The sequence below is a fragment of the Oryctolagus cuniculus genome, chromosome 2 (assembly GCF_051225735.1).
Source record: "Oryctolagus cuniculus isolate XC-2025 breed Fujian yellow rabbit chromosome 2, ASM5122573v1, whole genome shotgun sequence".
Lineage (NCBI taxonomy): Eukaryota > Metazoa > Chordata > Mammalia > Lagomorpha > Leporidae > Oryctolagus > Oryctolagus cuniculus.
The window spans coordinates 3,463,879-3,486,278 of record NC_142868.1 but is presented as its reverse complement, the minus strand read 5'-3'; the positions used below and the strand labels follow the sequence as shown (position 1 = coordinate 3,486,278).

The 22,400-nt window shown below is 65.4% G+C and overlaps 4 protein-coding genes across 4 annotated transcripts; 3 read left to right on the top strand and 1 right to left on the bottom strand.

Moving 5' to 3' along the window:
- The first annotated feature begins 1,011 nt into the window (after positions 1-1,011).
- Positions 1,012-3,856, top strand: S100P (S100 calcium binding protein P). The gene is made up of 3 exons (XM_051830064.3): positions 1,012-1,026; positions 1,310-1,504; positions 3,532-3,856. The coding sequence occupies exons 2-3, from the start codon at positions 1,367-1,369 to the stop codon at positions 3,679-3,681; spliced, it is 288 nt and encodes a 95-aa protein (XP_051686024.1). The 5' UTR covers positions 1,012-1,026; positions 1,310-1,366; the 3' UTR covers positions 3,682-3,856.
- A 4,439-nt stretch (positions 3,857-8,295) lies between these two features.
- LOC100344712 (MORF4 family-associated protein 1) lies at positions 8,296-10,544 on the bottom strand. Its single transcript, XM_051830062.3, has 2 exons — positions 9,923-10,544; positions 8,296-8,976 (listed from the first exon to the last, which is right to left on the bottom strand). The coding sequence occupies exon 1, from the start codon at positions 10,296-10,298 to the stop codon at positions 9,933-9,935; it is 366 nt and encodes a 121-aa protein (XP_051686022.1). The 5' UTR covers positions 10,299-10,544; the 3' UTR covers positions 8,296-8,976; positions 9,923-9,932.
- Positions 10,545-14,072: 3,528 nt separating this feature from the next.
- Positions 14,073-15,003, top strand: BLOC1S4 (biogenesis of lysosomal organelles complex 1 subunit 4). The gene has a single exon (XM_051830061.3). It carries the CDS (start codon positions 14,129-14,131, stop codon positions 14,744-14,746), a length of 618 nt encoding a protein of 205 aa, XP_051686021.2. The 5' UTR covers positions 14,073-14,128; the 3' UTR covers positions 14,747-15,003.
- A 4,306-nt stretch (positions 15,004-19,309) lies between these two features.
- Positions 19,310-20,370, top strand: LOC149127668 (uncharacterized). Its single transcript, XM_089326848.1, has 2 exons — positions 19,310-19,550; positions 19,679-20,370. Exons 1-2 carry the CDS (start codon positions 19,310-19,312, stop codon positions 20,368-20,370), a joined length of 933 nt encoding a protein of 310 aa, XP_089182974.1.
- Positions 20,371-22,400: the final 2,030 nt, after the last annotated feature.

The following is a 22,400-nucleotide window of genomic DNA, read 5'->3' as shown; positions in this document are numbered from 1 at the left end:
TTGTCTAACGTAGGGAAACCCCCTGCAAAATGCCATCAGCCGCTGAGGTGCTAGGAATTTGCTTTGTTATGGCAGCAGTGCTGTGCGTGTCTTTCCTTTGGCTGGAGTTGGCGTGCCGTGCCGCTCTTAAGCGCTCAGACATGGGAAAGATGCCCCCCTCTCAGAATCCCACACAGATTACCAAACAGAGTGAATCTGTGAGTGATAAGAGCCTGTCACTCCAGGCGTCTGTCTCACAGACAACAGTTGATACTTAGGGAGAGAGAGCTGGACAGTGAAAACAACAATGTAGCAAACAAGGTAGCAAAGCCTAGTCAGCCACCCCCGCATACCCGTGGGATGATCTTAGAGGACCTCTAGACAATAACTCATGTGAGGTCATCCCATCCGCATCCAGTGAGGATCCCCACATTTGTGGCAGTACTCAGACACCCCAAGCTCTTAGGGCAGCTGCTAGACCCTATGCCACCCACACGTTGAACTGTATGCAAAATCCAGGCCCTGGACTCCAGCGCCTGTAAAAAGGCTTCTGCTAACCAAAGGTCGAGGATATGCTTGTCTTTCCGGAGAATGCGGAACAGCCCATTTGGGTACCAGCCAGAAACACCAAGTCTGCAACTGACAGCCAACCAGAATCAACTGAACATGACCGAGACTCCGCCTTGTTAGCAGACGCACCTGCCCTATCATCCTACCCTGAGAGACGTCCCATAGCCACATCTGTTACTGTTTTGTACCCCACTAGCTCTGGTCAGCCACTCAAATGGCCCACAGCAATGGAATACCTCTGACCTGTTGAGAAATCAATGGCAACACCGCACCAGCTCACCACTCCTGTCAAGCCCCGCCCCCAGCAGGAAGTGGCCGGAGCAGAAACTGACCCCTTATCAATAAAAGGCTGAGATAACAGGGCTCACAAGGGTGTGTGCCCACAGGAACGGGTGCTTGTGGCCTTTCCCAGGAACCTGCAGCCCGCGGCCCCCGGCTGACGCGAGCGCCGCTCTGAGCCCCGCAGCTGTGCCTCTAGTAAACCCTCTCTCATCCTGGCTTCGTCCCACAGGCTCCGTCACTTTGTCATTGCCACCTCTCGCTTTCCACTGGTGCTTCCTTGTGTCTGCCCAGCAGCACCTGCGTGGGCGAGGGCGGGTCCATTCGGTCACTACCCACTCGGCAAACACCGGGCTCCCACCCGCCCCAGCAGCCCCACCTGGGGAGGACAGCCCTGGAGCGCACGAGGACGTCACCATCTGAGGTTGCCCAGTGGGGAGGGGCAGGGCCTGTTGATGCTTCCCACCCCTTGTGTCAGCAGGAGCCGGCTTCAAAAAGCACTGGCAGCCGCAGCTGCAGGAGGCCGGAGCCCAGCACCATGACGGAGCTGGAGACAGCCATGGGCATGATCATCGACGTCTTTGCCCGGTACGCGGGCGGCGAGGGCGACCCGCAGAGCCTCACCAAGGGGGAGCTCAGGGTGCTGATGGAGAAGGAACTCCCCGGCTTCCTGCAGGTGAGGCGGGGCCGCAGGGGCGGAGCCAAACCCCGGCAGGGGCTGAGGGGCTTGGGAGCAGGTAGGTGGGATCCTAAGTGCGGTATTCAGGTGGATCCTTGGCGTTAAGCCCCTACCCCAGGTTCGCCTGGAGGGAGAGGGACAGGGACAGGCACACGGGCAGTGGGGCTGGGAGCAGAGTGGAAGCCAGGGCCATCCCTGCCCCTGCCACACCCAGTCGCCGTGTAGCTCGGTGTCGGGCTGGGGGAGGGCCTGGAGGGACCAGTGTCCTGTGCAAGCAGAGACCCCGCCCTCCTTGGCCTCCCCATTCTCTCCTCCCCCTACACACACACACACACACACACCTCATTTATTTACTTGAAAGGCGGAGTAACAGAGGGACACAAAGACAGAAATCTCTTTGCTGGTTCACTCCCCAGATGGCTGCAAGGGCAGGAGCTGGGCCAGGCCAAAGCCAGGAGCCGGGAACTCTGGGTCTCCCATGCGGGTGCAGGGGCCTAAGGACTCAGGACATCTTCCACTGCTTTCTCAGGCACATGAGCAGGGAGCTGGATGGGAAGTGGAGTAGCTGGGAATTGAACCAGCGCCCACATGGGATGTGCAGGTTGCAGACAGTCCGGGCCCTCCCCTTCCGTCTTCCTCCCCAGCCCCCCATATCCTCCTCCCCCCCAGCCCCATCAGACTCTGCCACCGAGGGTCCCGATGCTGATGCAGTGGAAGCCTGGATTTGGGACCTAGCTTGTGACCTCGGGCTCTTAGGGCATTGTTTCTGTTCTCCAGATGGGTAAACATGCGCACACTCACCCTGTGCTGGGACTAAGAAACCAAGTGTGAGGATTTGTATTTGTGTGTGTGTGTGTGTGTGTGAGAGAGAGAGAGAGAGAGAGAGAGAGCGAGAGAGAGAGAGATGGCGATCACGCCCCAAATGCCCACGATGGCTAGGGCTGGGCTAAAGCCAGGAGCCAGGAACTTAATCCAGGAGGAGTGGGAGCTCAGCCAGATACCGCCGCCAGGTTTTCCCCTGTGGGATGCCTATCCCAGCCCTCTGGGATTTTGACCCAAAACATTGGGGCTGGGGGGTGGGGGCACGCTTTGAGCACCGAGGCAAAACCAGGGAATTCTCAAACTTGGTTTGCACCGGGGCCCCCTGGGGAGTCTAGAGAAGGCCACGGCTCGGCCTTCGGGAAGCTGTGCGCTCAGTCCTGGGGCCTTGCTCCCCGGGTCCAGCCCAGGGGCACTCACGAGCCTGGGGGCCCTGCTCCCCGGGTCCAGCCCAGGGGCGCTCAGGAGCCTGGGGGCCCTGTTCCCGCGGGCAGCCCAGGGGCGCTCATGGCCCAGGGCTCCGTCCCCGGTGGGCAGCCCAGCGCCCCCAGCAGAGGTGGAGCTGCACAGAGGCGCTGGGACTGAGCTCCAGGAACGTCACGGACAGCCCTGCTGACAGCCACGAGGCGTCGGGACGGGGTGGGGGCGGCACACTGCTACCGCCGCCGCCTGCCGCTTCGTGCCCCCGGCTGGGTCGGGCAGACGCTGGGCCTCCGCCGGGTTCAGCTGTGACCGGTGCCGGCTGAGCTCAGCGGCGCCCCCTGCTGCTGCTGCTGCTGCTGCTGCTGCTGCTGCTGCTGCTGCTGCGCACCTGGTCCCTTGCAGGCGATGGTACACTTGTTCTTAGACAACCGGGCCCGCATGCTCCCCTCACCAGGGCCGCGACCCCACTGTCCCCTTCTCCCCGTGTGACCTGGGTCAGGTCCCGCGCATCCTCCTCCCTGGTGGCTGTGGGGATTACGGGTTTGCAGGCACAAGCGCACACCCCCGAGGCAGCCGCGCAGAGCGCGGAGCTGCACCGCTCCCCGGGAACCACTGCCGAGCGCATCAGAAATCGGAGGGTCCCCTTCTGGGCACAGCAGTCGCGCTCCGGCGAACAAGGGCACCGGCCGGCGCACGGCCTCTCACAGCTTAGGGCGGGCGGGCACCGCCTCTCCTGGCCCCGCGCCACAGAGGCGGCATCGCCGGCCCCTCCTCTCTTCCAGAACGGGAAGGACAAGGATGCGGTGGACAAAATGATGAGGGACCTGGACGCCAACGGGGACGCCGAGGTGGACTTCAACGAGTTCGTGGTGTTTGTAGCTGCGCTCACGTCTGCCTGTCACAAGTACTTTGTGCAGGCAGGGCCCAAGTGACGGCCGCAGGCCTGGCCCAGCCACTGTGCGCGGGTCCTGGCGACTGCTGCCCGGCTGCACCTGCTGCTCCGCCCGAGTAACTAACGCAGGTTCGGGTCGCGATCCTCCACTCCGTCCCGGGAACCTCAGTGCCCCCCCACCCCCTTCATGAAATAAACTCAGCACTGAATACTCACACGTGTCCCTGAATTACTCAGTGCCAGCCCACTGGGAGGAGATGGACGGTGGCCAGCCAGGACCCGTGTCCTTGGTGCCTGCCTGCACCAGCCCCGCAGCCACTGCCATCAGAGTGGACCCAAGGCAGCTCAGGGACAGCACCCGTCCGTCTGTCCATCAGCCGCGCACGCAGTGTCGCCATCTCTCCCATGTGCTTTTTCCAGTTTTGAACGACACCGTTGCCCCAAGGACCATGACCAGTCACAGGCTGAGTGGAGAGCGGCCATGAGAGGGGCCGGTGCCCCTGCGGCTTGCCGGGAGCAGCCCTGGCCCCAGGCACCAGGCTGGCGGCGGGATCTGGTCTCAGCGTGCTGTGCTGTCGTTGTCTGAATGCCCAGCGTCTGGAGGAGGACAGCTCCCCCCAGGGCAGTGAACTGGGAGGTGGTCAGAGGGGGCTGAGCTTCTCTTCTCCCACCTGGGGAAGGCACTGCGGATGCTTCTTCGAGGGGCGCTGTGCTGGGTGGGAGGGCAGCAGGTCCCCAGGCTGGACGTGAAGGGGGGGGACCCAGGGGCGCTGTGCTGGGTGGGAGGGCAGCAGGTCCCCAGGCTGGACGTGAAGGGGGGGGCCGGGGGAGCTGTGCTGGGTGGGAGGGCAGCAGGTCCCCAGGCTGGACGTGAAGGGGGGGGCCCGGGGGCGCTGTGCTGGGTGGGAGGGCAGCAGGTCCCCAGGCTGGACGTGAAGGGGGGGGGTCGGGGGAGCTGTGCTGGGTGGGAGGGCAGCAGGTCCCCAGGCTGGACGTGAAGGGGTGGGGGGGGGGCCCGGGGGAGCTGTGCGGGGTGGGAGGGCAGCAGGTCCCCAGGCTGGACGTGAAGGGGCGGGGGGGTGGGGCGGGCAGAGGGGAGCTGTGCTGGGTGGGAGGGCAGCAGGTCCCCAGGCTGGACGTGAAGGGGCGGGGGGGGTGGGGCGGGCAGAGGGGAGCTGTGCTGGGTGGGAGGGCAGCAGGTCCCCAGGCTGGACGTGAAGGGGCGGGGGGGTGGGGCGGGCAGAGGGGAGCTGTGCTGGGTGGGAGGGCAGCAGGTCCCCAGGCTGGACGTGAAGGGGCGGGGGGGGTGGGGCGGGCAGAGGGGAGCTGTGCTGGGTGGGAGGGCAGCAGGTCCCCAGGCTGGACGTGAAGGGGGGGGCCGGGGGGAGCTGTGCTGGGTGGGAGGGCAGCAGGTCCCCAGGCTGGACGTGAAGGGGTGGGGGGGGGCCCGGGGGAGCTGTGCGGGGTGGGAGGGCAGCAGGTCCCCAGGCTGGACGTGAAGGGGGGGGCCGGGGGAGCTGTGCTGGGTGGGAGGGCAGCAGGTCCCCAGGCTGGACATGAAGGGGCGGGGGGGTGGGGCGGGCAGAGGGGAGCTGTGCTGGGTGGGAGGGCAGCAGGTCCCCAGGCTGGACGTGAAGGGGCGGGGGGGGTGGGGCGGGCAGAGGGGAGCTGTGCTGGGTGGGAGGGCAGCAGGTCCCCAGGCTGGACGTGAAGGGGGGGGCCGGGGGGAGCTGTGCTGGGTGGGAGGGCAGCAGGTCCCCAGGCTGGACGTGAAGGGGTGGGGGGGGCCCGGGGGAGCTGTGCGGGGTGGGAGGGCAGCAGGTCCCCAGGCTGGACGTGAAGGGGGGGGCCGGGGGAGCTGTGCTGGGTGGGAGGGCAGCAGGTCCCCAGGCTGGACGTGAAGGGGCGGGGGGGGTGGGGCGGGCAGAGGGGAGCTGTGCTGGGTGGGAGGGCAGCAGGTCCCCAGGCTGGACGTGAAGGGGGGGGCCGGGGGGAGCTGTGCTGGGTGGGAGGGCAGCAGGTCCCCAGGCTGGACGTGAAGGGGTGGGGGGGGGCCCGGGGGAGCTGTGCGGGGTGGGAGGGCAGCAGGTCCCCAGGCTGGACGTGAAGGGGGGGGCCGGGGGAGCTGTGCTGGGTGGGAGGGCAGCAGGTCCCCAGGCTGGACGTGAAGGGGCGGGGGGGTGGGGCGGGCAGAGGGGAGCTGTGCTGGGTGGGAGGGCAGCAGGTCCCCAGGCTGGACGTGAAGGGGGGGGGCCGGGGGAGCTGTGCGGGGTGGGAGGGCAGCAGGTCCAGGCTGGACGTGAAGGGGCGGGGGGGGCCCGGGGGAGCTGTGCTGGGTGGGAGGGCAGCAGGTCCAGGCTGGACGTGAAGTGGGGGGGAGCCCCTCTTTTGTTCCTTGCTGAGGAGGAGGCAGAGCCCTGGGAGCTGCGGCAAACACCGGCTCGCGCGCTCACTCCTGGCCTCGCCCTGGCTAGGCACAAGCACCTGGCCTGGAGGTGGGCACCTGTCCAGAGGCGGGGACGAGTCCCAGCAGGATGGGGGCAGCAGTCGCCCACACTCTTACTCCGCAGATGGCCGCATAGCCAGGGCAGGACCAGGCCGAAGCCAGGAGTCAGGAGTCACATCCGGGTCTCCTGCGTGGGCACAGACCCAAGCACTCGGGCCACACTGCTGCCTTCCCAGGTGCGTTAGCAGGGAGCTGGATCAGAAGAGGAGCAGGCAGGAACTGTACCTGCCGTGCCAGACGCCGGCCCCTTTGCAGGCGTCTCCTGAGAGTCGCCCTCTCAGAAGCCAGGCGACCGCAGCCTGCCGTGGCGGTGGGCTTCTCCCGCTCAGGAAGACGCCGGGCCCAGCCCGTCACTGTCTTCACCCGTGGGAAGAGCGCCTGCCCTGGGATGCGCTTGCGGCGAGAGCGGCGGCCATCGCCCGGGGGAACTAGAACACCTGAGGGGCGACGCAGGCGAGGTTTATCCGGTTTAGACTGGAGGCTCACAGCCCAGGCCTGGGTGGCAGCTGATGGCTACGATGGTGCCATCATCGTAGAGGCAGAGCAGCCTGTGAGAACTGCCCGATGCCCTAAGCACCTCCCAGATGCCACTCGTTAGCCCACGCCCTCACCTCAACCCGTTACCTGACCTCCGACTTTGGGACCAAGCCGCGGGGCGTCAACAATGTCGTGGTGAGATCACAGCTGAGGGCACTCCAGAGTGCTTGTGAGAGCTGTGGTTTTCCCTGGGACGCCTGCAGCCCACCGCAGAGTGCTTGGTCCAAGTCCTGGTTCCACACCTGACCTGGCTTCAGCCAGTGTACACCCTGGGAGGCGGGTGACAGCTCCAGTCCTCGGGTAGGTGACACGTATGGGAGGCTGGGATGGGTGCCAGGAACCTGGCTTCAGCCTCGCCCAGCCCTGGCTGCTGCCGTTATTTGGGGAGAAACCAGGAAACACAAGCTGTCTGTTGGCTTTTCAAGTGAAATGAAAAAAAAAAAAAAAAAAAAAAAAAGTTAAAAAGATTAACATTCAGGCCAGCGTCGTGGCAGAGCGGCTGACGCTGCCAGTTCAACGGCAGCCGCCCATCCGGGGACCCGTGCGGCGGCGGCGGCTCCACTTCCGACCCAGCTCCCGCTACCGCACCTGGGGAGGCAGCTGCTGAGCCCCGAGCTAGGGCCCTGCCCCCGCGTGGAGACCGGACGGGGTTCTGCGCTCCTGGCTTCGGCTGGACAATCTCTGTCTCCCTCTTTTGGAGAAGGGGGGGGACCTTAAAGCCCGTGAGGAACCAGAACTAGAAGGCAAGTTCATTGTGGAGCAGACTCAGAGCTCACACAGCTGTAACGTTTCCTGAGCTTCCTGAAGACGGGGTGTGTGTGTGTGTGTATGTGGGGGTGTCGGCATCTCCCCGCAGAGGCTCACTGCGTGTGTGGGGGTGTGTGTGTGAGGATGGGTGTGGGGGGTGTGTGTGCTGTGTGTGTGTGTCTGAGTGTGGGGTGTGTGTGAGTGTGTGCTGTGAGTGTAGGGTGTGTGTGTGTGCTGTGTGTGGGGGTGTGTGTCTGAGTGTGTGCCGTGTGTGTGGGGGGGGTGTGAGTGTGTGCTGGGTGTGGGGGTGTGTGGGGTGTGTGTGTGTGCTGTGTCTGTGTGCTGTGTGTGTGAGTGTGGGGGTGTGAGTGTGTGCTGTGTGTGTCTGAGTGTGGGGGGTGTGAGTGTATGCTGTGTGGGGGTGTGGGGTGTGTGTGTGGCGTCTCCCCACGCTTCGCTCGCTCTGGTCCCTGCGCCTCAGACCCTCCCACCCCTCCTGAGGGCTGTGCCAGCCACCAGGGCCCAGGTGGCGGCGGCTCCGGGAAGCCCTCCTCTCCGTGGGGCTGCCTGCGGTGGTCACACCCCACACGGGCATCCCCCGCACCCGCGCACACCTCTGCGCGCTCCCTGCTGAAGGGCGTCCCGCACCACCCGCCATGGGGCGGGGCCTGGCGCAGTGGCTTAGCCGGCGCTGGAGCTGCCGGATGCTGTGCCTGGGTCCCTGCGCCAGGCGCCCGACCAGGACGGGTTCCGGGCTCCCAGCTGGCCCAGCACCCGGGTGCGAACAGCGGGGGTTCCGTGCTCAGCTCCCCACCTGACCCCCACACCTCCAGGAGCCCGAGCCACGGCCATGAGGACACCGGAGAGCGCGCGATTCCTTTATTACCACGCAGGGCTCGGACCACCTCCGCGAGAAACCTGCTCCCTGGAGAGACCTCCTCCTGAACCGACGCCTGCTAGGCCCGGCTCCGCCACGCCCGGCTCCGCCACGCCCGGCTCCGCCACGCCCACCACGCCGGTGCGCCAGGGCTCCACGCGCGGCCGACGCCCGTCCCTCCCTCCGCCCGGGGCTCCTGGGGCCTGCGAGGCCCTGCAGCGGAGGGGCCACTGCAGACGGCCAGCTGTCTGGGCCCACCGCCCCGGCCAGCGTCCCACCCCTCCTTCGCGCAAACACGCAGGAGGCCCCCGGCTTCCTCTGGCGACGCAGAGGGTCTCCCTCAAGCCGTCCGCCCGCGGGCCCAAGGGTGCAGGGCCTTCCTCCTGCTGACCCCCGAGCTTCCGCGACCCCACACCCCAGAGCAGTCAGGTCACGCGGTACCAGCACACAGGGCCGTGCCCACCGTCCAGCAAGGGCTCGGAAGTAGCTTTTGACCGGGCCCCACTTCTCTTGGTATTTCTCCAAAATGACGCATCTGGCGACCCGGACCCTCACGAGGGCACCAACCACTGACCGGGGAGGCCGTCACCGGGCGGGGGAGCAGACGCAGAACGGACCGCAGGCGCCGCGCGGCTTCCTCGGCGTGACCAGGGCCGCCCCCTGGGAACCTGCAAACCGGAGACATTCACCGTCATCACAGGACCCCGGACGGCCGCACCCTCCAGACAACCCACCCCACCTTCCAGAACATTCTGGAAGCTTCTAGGGCCGGCCTGACTTTCCCACTCGCTCCCTCCCCCGGCCCCGGGTTTCTGGTTTCCTCCCCACTCCCTCCGTGCCTGGCCGGCCCCGGCGCCAGACCCAAGTCCGAGTCGCTTCCACCGCGCCCGGGAGAGCCGGGGCGCCGCCGCCGCCCTGCACCTGCACCGGCTCCCCCCCCCCCCCCCGCCCCCGCCCCCGACTCCCCTTGACCCTCGCAGTGCCGCCTCCGGCTCCCCTCGGCCCCGCCCCGCACCTGACCCCCGCCCCGACTCTCCTCTGCCCCTCGCCACCCTGCACCTGGCTCCCCTCGGCCCCGCCCCCGACCCCCCCCCCCCGGCTCCCCTCTGCCCCTCGCCACCCTGCACCTGGCTCCCCGCGCCCCCTCGACCCCTCGCCACCCTGCACCTGGCTCCCCTCCCCCCCGGCTCCCAGCGCCCTCGGCTCCCCACGGCCCCCTCGCCCCCGGCCCCCCGCCCCGCCCCCGGCTCCCCTCAGCTCCTCAGCCCCTCGACCCTGGCTCCCCTCGCCCCGGGCTCCCCACGGCCCCCTCCCCCCCGGCCTTCCTCGGCCCCTCGCCCCCGGCTCCCCGGACCCCACGGCCGCCACTTCCGGTCACCACCCCGCGCCCCCTCGCCCCCGGCTCCCCTCTGCTCCTCGCCACCCTTCACCTGGCTCCCCTCGCCCCGGGCTCCCCACGGCCCCCTCCCCACCCCAGCCCCTTTGGACCCTCGCCCCGGGCTCCCCTCGACCCCGGCTCCCCGGCCCCCACTTCCGGCCACCCCCCGCGGCTCCGGCCCCCACGGCCGCCACTTCCGGCCCCCACCCGCGGCCCCGGCCCCCGCCCCGCCTCACCGCGCCGCGCTCACGACGACTCGCTCCGCTCTATCCGCCGCACCAGCTCCACCAGCATCTCGGCCATCTTGGCCGCCTCGCGCGCCTTCTCGTCGGCCCTGTCGGGCCTGGCCGCGCCGCCGGCGCCCGGCAGGTGGTTCAGGGCGCTCTCCTCCGACGCCTCCACCTGCGTCTTGATCTGGATGAGCAGATTGTCCATCTCCCACAGCTTGCCGCGGTTCCGCAGGGGCGCGCGCCCGTGCTCGCGGCGCAGCGCCGCGATGTCCTCGCGCATCTCGTGGATGACCGGCAGCAGGAACTGCTCGAAGTCCTCCTCCGGCTGCAGCACCGCCACCTCCTCGGGCTCCGCCAGCTCCACCGCGTCCAGGGGCCGCATCGTGCGCCGCGGCGCTCGCCTCCTCCGGGGGCGGCCGGCCAGCAGCCACCGCTGGGGCCACTGGGGTCACGGCGGCCCTCGTCGGTAGCAGCCCCGAGTACCGCTCAGTTCTCTTCTTGCTCCTAACGTTCAGTCTCTCGCTTCACAACCGCCGGGGGAGAAAACGCGTCGCTGCCAAACAGCCCCGCGCCCCCAACAAGCACCCGCGGCCGTCAATCAGCCAGCCCTGGGCGTGTTTACGGCCCTTTCACGACGTACAGGGCCACTTTACGGCCACGCCTCGGCAAGATCGCGGAGCGGGCGCGCGCACGTAAAGGAGCCAGAGGCGCGCGCGCATGCGCCCACGGCCGCCGGGCTGAGCGCGCCGCGCCGTATTCGCTAGTGCGAATTTAGGGGCGCAGGGGTTTGCTGGTCGCGGTTTGCTCGCTTCCCGCTAGAGCGCTTCCTTCCTGGAGGGCTCGGCTTTGGTTTTTTTCAGGTAAAACCCAGCCTCTCCGTCTTTGAATAAGGCTGGCTGGTCCTCACAGCGCTTTCTGTCCAAGCAAGCACTGGCGTCCATTAAAGTTGCATTTATTTATTCGAAAGCTGGAGACGGAGAGATCGCCTCTGGACTCCTCCAAGGCCCGCAACAGCCGGAGCTGGGCCAGGCTGCAGCCAGGAACCCGGAGCCCCCCGGGTCTCCCCCGTGGCCGGGGTGGGGGGTGGGGGGGTGCTGGTACCTGAGCCGTCTTGCGCCTCCAGGGTGCACCCAGGATTCTTGCACCCACGCACTGCAGTGTGGCGTACAGGTGTCCCGACCATTGCACCGAACCCCGACCCCGCTTGGGCGATCCGTCGAACTCAGCGGGGAGACCGCCTAAAGCCGTGCTCTGGGTCGGAACGCGAGCTCAGCGCTCGGGGGCCGCAGCCCCACGTCTACACCGCAGCTCCCAGCAGCCCTCCCCTCTCACGCGCGGCCCACTCCCACGCTGTGTCCAGGGGAGAACTCGCTGCCCTCGGCTCTGGCCGGTGGAGCCCGGTCTCCTTCGCCCTCGGCAAAGGGCCACCTCTGCTGTCAGCCCTTCCCGGGGTTGGAGGCGAAGATCCCCGGAGTCCCGCAGGGGCCGGCCTCTGCAGCACACCGGGCCGTGAGCCTGCGTTCCGGCCCCGTTGGCCGAGGCTCCCGCTCACCATGGCGCCGAGTGGACATCTCTGACGGCGGTGGCGAAGCCCCTCTGAGGCAGGATGCGCCGTTGGTGTGTGCTGCTCAGACGGACAGCGACCGACGGACACGATTCTCGGAATCCTTCCACTGACACCAATTCTGTTTGTTTATTTGAAAGGCAGAGTTACAGAGATGCGAGACAGGGGGGTCTCCCGTCCGCTGGTCACTCCCCCGGTGGTGCTGCCCTCCATGATCCCAGAGAGCCGTGCACGTTACAGCCACCAGAGCACGGCGGTGAGAACCGGGACCCCCGCGCTGCCCCGTGGGCGCCCACTCGGCCACAGCCGGGCGGCTCAGACATTGTCTTCCCAGGGCAGAGGCTTGGCAGATGTGGCTGCCGGTGAGGCACCAGCTCTGCCCCGTCTTGCAAACAGTGGCCTCCCCTGCACCTCTCACCCGCCCTCTTCTCGGGGAGGGGAGGGGGAGCGTTCCCGAGTCTCCCACCGGATCCTGGCTCCACCCTGAGGCCGCGTTTACTCCAGACACAGCCAAACCGGGCTTCGGGCTTCAGCATCCGCATCTGGGGGCGGGGCCCGGACCTCCCGGCCATGAGCATCAAGGTGGGGCAGTTCGGCCAGCACCTCGTACCCATCCAAGGACTAGACGCTGACCACGCTTGTGTGCACTCAAGAGGATCTGGGTGCACTGGCCCACAAAAGGACTGGACGAGGATTCTCACAGCAGCTTAGTTCTAACACCACCCGGATAAAACCGCCCAGGTGTCCATCAGAGGGGGTACAGGCGAGACAAACGCGCTGTAGCCGTGCACCGCCCAACAGAGACGTCTGTGTCAGTCTGGTTGTGCTGGTAAAACAACGCACAGCGGGCACTCACGCTGACACAGGTCTCGCCTGGCTCTGGAGGGTTCGGAGACCACGATCCAGGGGCTGGAGGCTCTGTATCTGCTGACGGCCACCCCCAGGCTCACAACGGCAGCTCCTTGCTGTGTGCTGGCTGGTGGGAGGAGCGAGGGGTCTCCTGTCTACATCTCGTTTGTCCGGAAGATGCATTTATTTATGTGGTTATTTGAAAGGCAGATGACAGAGGGTCCACCTGCCGATTCACCCCGCAAAGGTACACAACGGCCCGAGCTGGGCCAAAGTGAAGTCCAGCGGCAGAAACTGCGTCAGGGTCTCCCAGGTGGGCGGCAGAGGCTTGGTAGCTGGGCCGTCACCTGCTGCCTCCCAGGTGCACGGGATCAGGAAGCCCCATCAGAGCCAGGACTGGAGCCCGGAGCCCCGACACGGCCGCAGGCATCCCAGATGGCGTGCTCACCGCGGCTCCAACCCCCGCCCCCGCGTCCCCCTTTTAGAAGGTGGCCAGTCACATCCGAGTGACCGAATCACCGCCCCACGGCCCACCCTGACGCCGTCACCCTGGGGCAGGACTCGAGAGCACCAGCACACAGACCACAGCGCGCGCTCATGTGGTTCCGGCCCAGACCCTTCACGAGGTCACGCTCAGAGTCTGGCTGCGGCTCTGGCTCTGCGTCCAGGCCTTGTTCCTGCGGTTACGGGAACAGGCTGGGCTCTCGCCACGTGGGTTTCTCCTCGGGCTGCTGACCACGGGGCAGCGATTGCAGGGACCGCAGCGCCACAGCGCACTGCCTCCAGCCACAACACCATCACGTCCGCCTTCTCCTGCTGGCCCTGAGCAAGCACTGGGCCCAGCGGGCTGAGACACCCGTGTGGCCGGCGGGCGGTAGGACTCTCCGGAGGCTGTCCCGAGTGCTGACTGATGTCCTTGCAACATGCAAACCACACACGTACATTCAAGAACCCCAGCAGCTTCAAAATATAAAACCTCACAAGGACGTATGTCCTGGGGCCAGCGCTGCGGCACGGGTTCGAGTCCCGGCTGCTCCACTTCCGACCCAGCTCCCTGCTAGTGCACCCGGGACAGCCGCAGAAGATGGCCAAGTCCCCGAGCCCCTGCACCCGCGTGGGAGACCCGGGAAAAGCTCCTGGCCTCGGATCAGCCCAGCTTCGGCCGGGGCGGACATTTGGGGAGTGAACCAGCAGATGGAAGACCTCTCCCTGTAACTCTGCCTTCCAAATAAATCAGCCTTTTTAAAAAAGGACTTGGGTACTACGGCCTCTTCTAGCGTCCGGTTCGAGGGCAGACTTTGGTAAACGACCTAGACCTCGGCGCCTGACACTGCTCCCGCACACCCAGTGCCCCGCGTGTGTGCGGGGGAAGGGGCAGTGCAGGCTTTCCTGGGGGGCTGGGGGCCCCAGTAACTCAGGACGGCCACTCTGTCACCTGGCTCTCGGCGCCGTCACAGCGCACGCTCCGTGAACATGGCCTGCGTAGGACCACGGGCCGCCCGCCCGCCTGCTGCTTTCGCAGCTTGGGAGGAGCGAGCCGGAGGCCTCCATTCCGCCCCGCTCGGGCCCCACGGCCGCAGCACAAGGCCTTGAGGCCGCCATAGCTTCTCCGAGTTCCTGTTCCGGTCCGCGTGCGTGCGCGGGCGAGCGAGCGAGCGTGCGCGCCCCCGGAGCCCGGACTCGAAGGCGGCTGCGCGTGCGCCCTGAGCGAGCACGGCGGGCGGAAGTGGGGGCGGGCGAGCGTGCGTGCGTGCGTGCGTGCGCGTGCGCGCGCGGGGAGCGCCCTGGGCCGCCCGGCCATGGCGGAGCCGCCCGCGGCCGAGGAAGCCGAGGCGCAGGGCCCCGGCTGGAGCGGCGGGGACAGCGGCCACGTGTCGCAGAGCCACAGCAGCGCCTCGGGGCCGTGGGAGGACGAGGGCCCGGAGGACGGCGCGCCGGGCCGCGACCTGCCGCTGCTGCGCCGCGCCGCCGCGGGCTACGCCGCCTGCCTGCTGCCCGCCGCCGCGGCGCGGCCCGAGGTGGAGGCGCTGGACGCCAGCCTCGAGGACCTGCTGACGCGCGTGGACGAGTTCGTGGCCATGCTGGACATGATCCGCGGCGACTCGGCGCACGTGGTCCGCGAGGGCGTGCCGCGCATCCACGCCAAGGCCGCCGAGATGCGGCGCGTCTACGGCAAGATCGACCGGCTGGAGGCCTTCGTGCGCATGGTGGGCAGCCGCGTGGCGCGCACGGAGCAGGAGGTGGCCAGGGCCGAGGCCGAGCTGGGCGCGCTGCCCAGGGCGCTGCGGCAGCTCCTGCGCAGCGTGGGCGGCCCCGGCTTCCTCGCCCGGCCGCCGCCGCCGGCCCCGCGCGAGCCGCCGGGGCTGTTCCGCACCGAGGACCACTTCCCGCGCCGCCGCGACGGGCCGCCGCTCTGAGGACCGCGCGGGGCCCGCCGGTGCGCCGCCTGCCACGGCCCGCGAGAAGCCGCCGAGCCGCCGCAGCCCTGCGGAGCGTGCTGGACGGGTCCGGTTCTCTAACCCGCCTGCAGGCGCAGCGTCCAGCAGGAAGCCGGACAGCTCCGAGTAGCCGCGGGGTGCGCCTGCGCCGAGCTCTGGCCGCGCCTGGCCGCCGTAGCCGATGGTTGCTTTATAATCTACGTGTCAATAAAAGTTAAATTATTGTTGGTTTGGAAGTAGGCGGTGGTGTTCCCGGGAGAAAGAAAGAGGCTGGGAGGTGCCCCGTTGTCTTTTTTTAAAGATTTATTTATTTCAGGCCGGCGCCGCGGCTCGCTAGGCTAATCCTCCGCCTTGCGGCGCCAGCACACCGGGTTCTAGTCCCGGTCGGGGCGCCGGATTCTGTCCCGGTTGCCCCTCTTCCAGGCCAGCTCTCTGCTGTGGCCAGGGAGTGCAGTGGAGGATGGCCCAGGTGCTTGGGCCCTGCACCCCATGGGAGACCAGGAGAAGCACCTGGCTCCTGGCTTCGGATCAGCGTGGTGCGCCGGCCGCGGCAGCCATTGGAGGGTGAACCAACGGCAAAAAGGAAGACCTTTCTCTCTGCCTCTCTCTCTCTCCCTGTCCACTCTGACTGTCAAAAAATATACATTTATTTTTTACTTGAGAGTCAGAGAGAAGAGACAGAGAGAGAGAGATCTTCCATACTCTGGTTCACTCCCCAATTGGCCACAACAGCCGGAGCTGTGCTGATCCGAAGCCAGGAGCTTCTTCCAGGTCTCACCCACATGGGTGCAGGGGCCCAAGGACTTGGGTCATCTTCCACTGCTTTCCCAGGCCATAGCAGAGAGCTGGATCGGAAGAGGAGCAGCCAGGACTCGAACCGACGCCCATGTGGGATGCTGGCACTGCAGGCCAGGGCATTAACTCACTGTGCCACAGCGCAGGCCTGTGTTGTTTTGTTTTGTTTACTTGAAGGGCAGAGTCAGAGGAGAGAGGTTGTATCCACCAGTTCACTCCCCTCGTGGCCACAAAGCCAGGGGGCGGCCGGGAGCCAGTACTGGCCTCCACGTGGTGGCGGGGCCTAGCGCTAGAGCCGTCTTGGGCCTTCCCAGGTACATCAGCAGGGATGCAGGGGCTCAAACCGGTGATCCCGGCCGGGGTGGGGGTGGGGGTGGGGCGTGGCGTGGAGGCCGACACAGCGGGTGGTGTCGCCCTTAGCTGCAGGCTTTGGGGGCTTTGTTGCGGCCACGTTCCTCATTGGGGAGGCATCGCTCACAGGAAGCAGCGCCTGGATTTAGAGGCTGAAAGCGCAGGCACCGCGGCTGGCACGGGGCGACCCCGGACCCCAGACCCGTGGCAGCCTCCTTACACACACCCGAAGGCTGTACTGGAAGGCAGAACGGCAGTGAGTCGCGGGGAGTTAGGGCACTGCTGCGGCCGGGAGAGAAGCTAAGTCCCAGGAGGCGCCAGCCGCAGCGTGCTGTGAGCGGAGACCTTCCCAGTCCCAGGGCTCAGTTACCTGCAGCAGAGGGGGCCGGCAGATGGAGGACCTCTCTGTCTTGGCCTCTTTCTAACTCTGCCTTTCAAATAAATAAATAAAAGCTAGGTTGAGAAAATTAGAATAGTAACCAATAGGAACGGTAATCGGCTCAACTGTTGACTTGATTTTAAGTTTACTTGTGAGGCAGAGTGGCCGCTCCGGGTGCTGGTTCACTCCCCATTTGGCCTCAGCAGCTGAGCTGGGCCAGGCCAGGCCAGGGGCCTCCGCGTGGGCTGAGCGAGGACTCGGGTTCTTGGGCGGTCACCTGGAGTGGGCAGCGGAGACGAACTTGAGTGCACGCCCTGTCCGAGGAGGACACGGCCGGCGTCCTGGTTGGCACTTAGCCGCTGTCAGGCGCTGCGTGGGGCGATGGTGAGTTCTTGTTGAGGAGGAGAAAGATGGGCTCGGGATGCCGGGCAGGCAGCACAGGTCCCCGCCCCGCCAGACAGGCCAGTGGGAAGCCCAGCGTGCCTGTCCCCCACTGCCCCCTGCTCGTGGGCTGGGCTCCGTGGGCTCTGTGGGGCTTGTTGAGTTCCCAGCAGGAAGTCCAGCGTGCCTGAGCCCTGGACCAACGGGACAGGTGGCGAGGCAGACGCGGAGCTCAGTCAAACGTGTCCGCGGGAAACCAAGCTCCCTGGAGCTAAGGACGCGGAAGGAGGGTCGGGGTTCTCCCAGGAGCCCGCGGGCTGGCCTGCGCGTGGCAAGGTCAGATACCAGGGGCAGCTTCAGCCAACCCAAGCCTTAGGGGCTGCAGGTGCTCGCGGGGGTCCAGGGAGGGCGTCTCCCTTAGCCACGCCCCGGGAATGTGCAGGCCAGGCGTGCAGCATTGCCTTTCCGAGAGCAAGAAGAGGTTTCCAAGCTTTGCAAGGTGGCCGAGCAGTCGGGGACGCGAGGTGGGGAGGGCGGGGCCGTGTCTGGTGCAGGCACAGCTGCTGCCCACCAGGGGGCGCTGCGGGAGCAGGAAAGGCCTGGGAGGGCCGGTCCAGCCTCTGCCTCCCGGAACCCAAGGCCCTGGCGTTGGGGCTGCAGAGCCCCCGGACCCTGTCCATCCTGAGGGGCTCGCGGGGTGCAGAGTAGGGGCTGCAGCAGTGGCTCAAGGCACAGAGCGGGGAGGGGCAGCACCGGCGGCCCGCGGTCTGTGGCTCTGGCCAGTGGCCTTTGCCTCTTTGGAAGGGCTGCACCCGTTTCTTTCTGTACTTGTCTGTCTGTCTCCTCCACGAGGGCACGGATGACGGCCATTGTCCATCTCGTCCATCTCAGTCCGCGGCACCGGCACCGGGCCCAGTGCAGAGCAGGCTGTCCCCTGTCTCGGGTGAGTGAGTGGAAGGGGATGGTGAGGACGTGTGGGCGGCTGGCAGGGAGACAGAGGGCCCGCGGGCTCAGCTCCCCAGGTCAGGACTGGACGTGCCCTCCCCGCCCCTGCCCTGAGGTCCTAGCACGTCCCATAAGCCGGGTATCGCTGGCCGGATTCGCCTCTCGTCCGGCCCTGTGGTACTTCAGCCTGACGAGAGAGCTTTCCTACCACCCGCCCCCTGGGCCTGGTCCTCCCCCTTCTTCCCAGTTCAGCCTCGCGGGGAGGAAGACCCCTGGGGTCCCAAGCAAAGGAGAGACTCGCCAGCACGTGGGTGCACACGCATGCATGCCCACACGCATAGCACACGTATCACACACATGTGAACACAGCTGTACTCATACAAACACACATACACACGTATAAGCATGTACACAGAGTTGTGCGCGCACACATGAGCACACATGCAAACACGCATGTATATGCACAGTCATGCTGGCATGTACACATGCTAACACATGTGGACACAGTCGTACACACAAACGTGTACACACGCATGTACACAGAGTTGTGCAGGGTAAGCACGCGCACACACATCCATGCACACACACGCAGAGACGCCACCCTTGCGGCCTCTCTGGCCTCTCGGTCCTGTCCTGTGGCCCAGGCTCCCAGGTCGCTCCCCTACCGCAAGTGTCCTGGGGTTTCTCGGATCTCCCGCGTCTCCCTCAAGGAGGCGAAGCTACAAACCCCGCGTGGCCCCCCCTCCCGGCCTCTGCGGCAGCCCCCGCCCAGCAGCCCCACCTGCCTCGGCCCCCCCCCCCCCGAAGACATTCGCAGGCCGGTGTTGGACCTGGTGGTCGAGACCCCCGCCCCCACCCGAGGACTCGGGCCCCGCCCCAACTCCCCTGCAGCCATCGCTCAAGCGGTTGAGTCGCTGCCAGCCCCCCGGAGGCCCGGCTGGAGCCCCTGGGTCCCGGCTTGGCCTGGCCCCGTCCTCGCTGTCGCCGGCACTTGGAGAGCGAGTCGGCGGGGGAGCGCCGTCTGCCCCTCGCCGGCGCTGGTGACGGATAACGAAGACAGCGCCAGGCTCTCGGTGCAGAGCCACTTCACCTGTCCCCTCCGAGACTGGCACCGGCCGCACTGGGAAACCCGTCAGGGTTGGTCTGGGGAAGAAACTCCCCAAAGCTGTCTCGCAACGCCGAGGCTTTCGGCAGACGTCAGTAGCAGGTCGTTTCCTGCCCCGCTGCGAATGGAGATCCCAGCGGGGTGGAGTTTCTGGACCCTGTGTGTGTGCACGCACATGTATGTGTGTGCATGTCTGTATGTGCACACGTGTATGTGCACTGTCTCTGCGCATGGATGCCTTCATGTGCATGCCCGCCTGTGTGCATGTGTGTGCGTGCCTTGTGCATGTGTGTATCTGTGTCTGTGGTGCATGTGTGTCTGTGTGTGTGTATGTGTGTCTCTGTGTGTGCATGCATGCCTGTGGTGCATGTGTGTGTGTGTGTGTGCCTGTGTGCATGTGTGTCTCTGTGTGTGCATGTGTGTATGTGTGTCTCTGTGTGCATGCACGCCTGTGGTGCATGTGTGTATGCGTGTCTGTGTGTACATGTATGTCTCTGTGTGCATGTGTGTCTGTGCATGTGTGTATGCGTGTCTCTGTGTGTTCATGTGTGTCTCTGTATGTGTGTCTCTGTGTGTATGTGTGTGCATGCCCGCCTGTGTGCATGTGTGTGCGTGCCTTGTGCATGTGTGTATCTGTGTCTGTGGTGCATGTGTGTCTGTGTGTGTGTATGTGTGTCTCTGTGTGTGCATGCATGCCTGTGGTGCATGTGTGTATGCGTGTCTGTGTACATGTATGTCTCTCTGTGTGCATGTGTGTCTGTGCATGTGTGTATGCGTGTCTCTGTGTGTGCATGTGTGCATGTGTGTCTGTGCATGTGTGTATGTGTGTCTCTGTGTGTGTGTATGTGTGTGTATGCCTGCCTGTGGTGCATGTGTGTATGCGTGTCTCTGTGTGTGCATGTGTGTATGTGTGTCTCTGTGTGTGCATCTGTGTGTATGTGTGTCTCTGTATGAGTGTCTCTGTGTGTGCATCTCTGTGTATGCGTGTCTCTGTGTGTGCATGTATGTCTCTGTGTGTGCATGTGTGCATGTGTGTCTGTGCATGTGTGTGTATGTGTGTCTCTCTGTGTGTATGCATGTGTATGTGTGTGCATCTGTGGGTATGTGTGTCTCTGTATGTGTCTCTGTGTGTGCATCTGTGTGTATGTGTGTGCATGCATGCCTGTGTGTGCATGTGTGTGCATGTGTGTCTCTGTATGTGCATGTGTGTATGTGTGTCTCTGTGTGTGCATGTGTGTATGCCTGCCTGTGGTGCATGTGTGTATGTGTGTCTCTGTGTGTGCATGTGTGTATGTGTGTCTCTGTGTGCATCTGTGTGCATGTATATCTCTGTGTGTGCATGTATGTCTCTGTGTGTGCATGTGTGTCTGTGCATGTGTGTGTATGTGTCTCTCTATGTGTGTATGTGTGCATGTGTGTGCATGCCTGTGTGTGTCTGTGTGTGCATGCCTGTGCATGTGTGTGCATGCCTGTGCATGTGTGTCTCTGTGTGTGCGTGTGTGTGCATGCCTGTGCGTGTGTGTGTATGTGTGTGCATGTGTGTGCGTGTGTGTGCATGCCTGTGCGTGTGTGTGTGTGTGCGTGTGTGTGCATGCCTGTGCGTGTGTGTGCGTGTGTGTGCGTGTGTGTGCGTGTGTGTGGACATGAGATGAGTGAGTGGAACTTGCTGCCTGCTCTGGAATCCTGAGAAAGGCGTTCGCACTGGAAATGGGCTTCTGATACTTTTTCAGCCAATCAGCTTTGGGATCCTTTTTTGCAAGTGGTGGTAAAACAGGCAGCCCGGGCTGGGCTCTGCCAGTTCACGCACCAGGCTCAGGCCCTGGGGTGCCGCGGGCTTTGCCCCTTGCTCCCTCCTGCGTCTCCTTGCTGTGTCCTGAGCGCGGGGTGCTGCCGGCTCCCTCCCTGAGCTGCCGTCTCTGCCGCGGGGCTGCCCCCAGCCTCTGGCGACGCGGAAGCCCCAGCACGCGGCCCCCACAACCATGGGACTTCAGGCCGGGCTCAGCTGAGAGGCCAGAAAGTGATAAAGCCATGCATGCACGCTCGCATGTTGGCCGCTTGAAAGTGCGTGCCACGTGACCGTCACCAGCGTCCATCCCCAGGACCGAAACCGTTCCCACGAGACCCTCGGGCCCATCACGTCCCAAGGCCCCGGCAACCTCTGTTCTCCGTGATCCAGGCCCTCCGGCACCTCGTGCCATTGTCTCCTGTGGTGCCGCGTGTCCCAGTCTTTGCATGGCCGGGAAGGTCCCACTGCGTGGATGCGTCCGTGTGGCTTAGTCGCGCGTCCCGCCGGGCACGGCCTGCTGCTCGCTGGCGTCCCGCTTGGGACGTGCACCCCAGGACCTGCGTGGCCGGGCCGGGTGCTCCCGGGAGTGCCGTTTGGAAATTGAAACTGCAGATCATGTGTCTGCCCTGGAGGGGGCGGGGGAGGGAAGGCAGAGCTGGGTGGGCGACTTCTCTGCGTCAGACTGGCTGTCTGTGGGCTGGCCCCGCGCAGACACGGCTGTGGGGCTGCCCAGGTGCAGCTCCGCGCAGGGCCCAGGCTGTGGCTGCAGAGGCACGGCCGGCGGGCGTGGCCTCCGTCTCTGCCCTGCCGGGCCCTCCCTAATAAAGCCCCGCTTCTTCCCACTGCTGAGCTCAACGAGCTATTCTGAGCTCCCTGCACACACTCGGGCCCTCTGTCTGCCCACGCCACCCTCTGGAGCCCTCATAATGCGGCCCTGTTCTCCCAGCCGCACAGCCGCCCGGCCTTGGGGCCTGCCCTGGGAGGAGGCTGTGCCAGCCCCGGGGAGGCTGCGCCTTGCTGGGTTCCAGGAAGGCGTGCGTGCCGTGTGTGGCCAGAGGCAGGGGCACCTCCCCTGCGGTAGCACCCTTGGGGGTTATGGGCAGAATGCGGGGTCAACGGCTGGGCCACGGCTCGGCTCCCAGGCCCGGTGGGCTGCTGCTGTGATCCTAGGGGCTTCAAGGCTGAGGTTTGCTGTTTGCTGCTGGGATGGCGACCTGCCTCTGCCACTTCCTGGCTTCCCCAGAGTCCCACAAGGTGCTGGGCTCAGCCGAGGCTACGGTCAAGACTTGGGAGCTGAGTGAATGAACTGACCACGCTAGCCGAGCAAGCGGTCACTCTCTGACCCCAGGAACCCCCGTGATTTGATGAGACCAGGCACCCCGGAAGGAGAGAGGCTGCCTTTCTCTCTTACCAAGAGCCCTTATATATTTAGGATTTATTTATACATGTAGTTGAAAGTGAGAGAGAGAGAAGAGAGACCTTCCATCTGCCTTGTGCACTCTGGAAATACCTGCGACAGCTGGAGCCGCACCAGGCTGAAGCCAGGAACCAGGAGCTCCTTCCGGGTCTCGCATATGGGCGGCAGGAACCCAAGGACCTGGCAGTGACTGCTGCCTCCCAGGCACACTAGCAGGGAGCTGGGTTGGAAGCAGAGCAGCCAAGACTTGAACCAGGCACTCTGATACGGGTCGCAGGCCTCCCAAACAGCAGCTCAACCCTCTGCGCCACAGTGCCAGCCCCTCCCTAACATATATATTATTTATTTATTTATTTATTTATTTATTTATTTATCGTCCCTGCTTCCTTGCAGGGTGGTGGCCCGTGGGTTCCCTGCCAGGAACCAGAATCCACGGGGAAGCCTGGCCCGGCACACACGGCTACTTGATGACTG

What these genes read in the sequence shown, in the direction of transcription:
- BLOC1S4 (XM_051830061.3), top strand. Translation starts at nt 14,129, where the DNA reads ATGGCGGAGCCGCCCGCGGCCGAGGAAGCCGAGGCGCAGGGCCCCGGC.
- S100P (XM_051830064.3), top strand. Translation starts at nt 1,367, where the DNA reads ATGACGGAGCTGGAGACAGCCATGGGCATGATCATCGACGTCTTTGCC. An exon ending in AACTCCCCGGCTTCCTGCAG is followed by an intron (nt 1,505 to 3,531) that starts GTGAGGCGGGGC and finishes CCTCTCTTCCAG; the next exon opens with AACGGGAAGGACAAGGATGC.
- LOC149127668 (XM_089326848.1), top strand. Translation starts at nt 19,310, where the DNA reads ATGCCCGCCTGTGTGCATGTGTGTGCGTGCCTTGTGCATGTGTGTATC. An exon ending in CTGTGCATGTGTGTATGTGT is followed by an intron (nt 19,551 to 19,678) that starts GTCTCTGTGTGT and finishes TCTCTGTATGAG; the next exon opens with TGTCTCTGTGTGTGCATCTC.
- LOC100344712 (XM_051830062.3), bottom strand. Translation starts at nt 10,298, where the DNA reads ATGCGGCCCCTGGACGCGGTGGAGCTGGCGGAGCCCGAGGAGGTGGCG.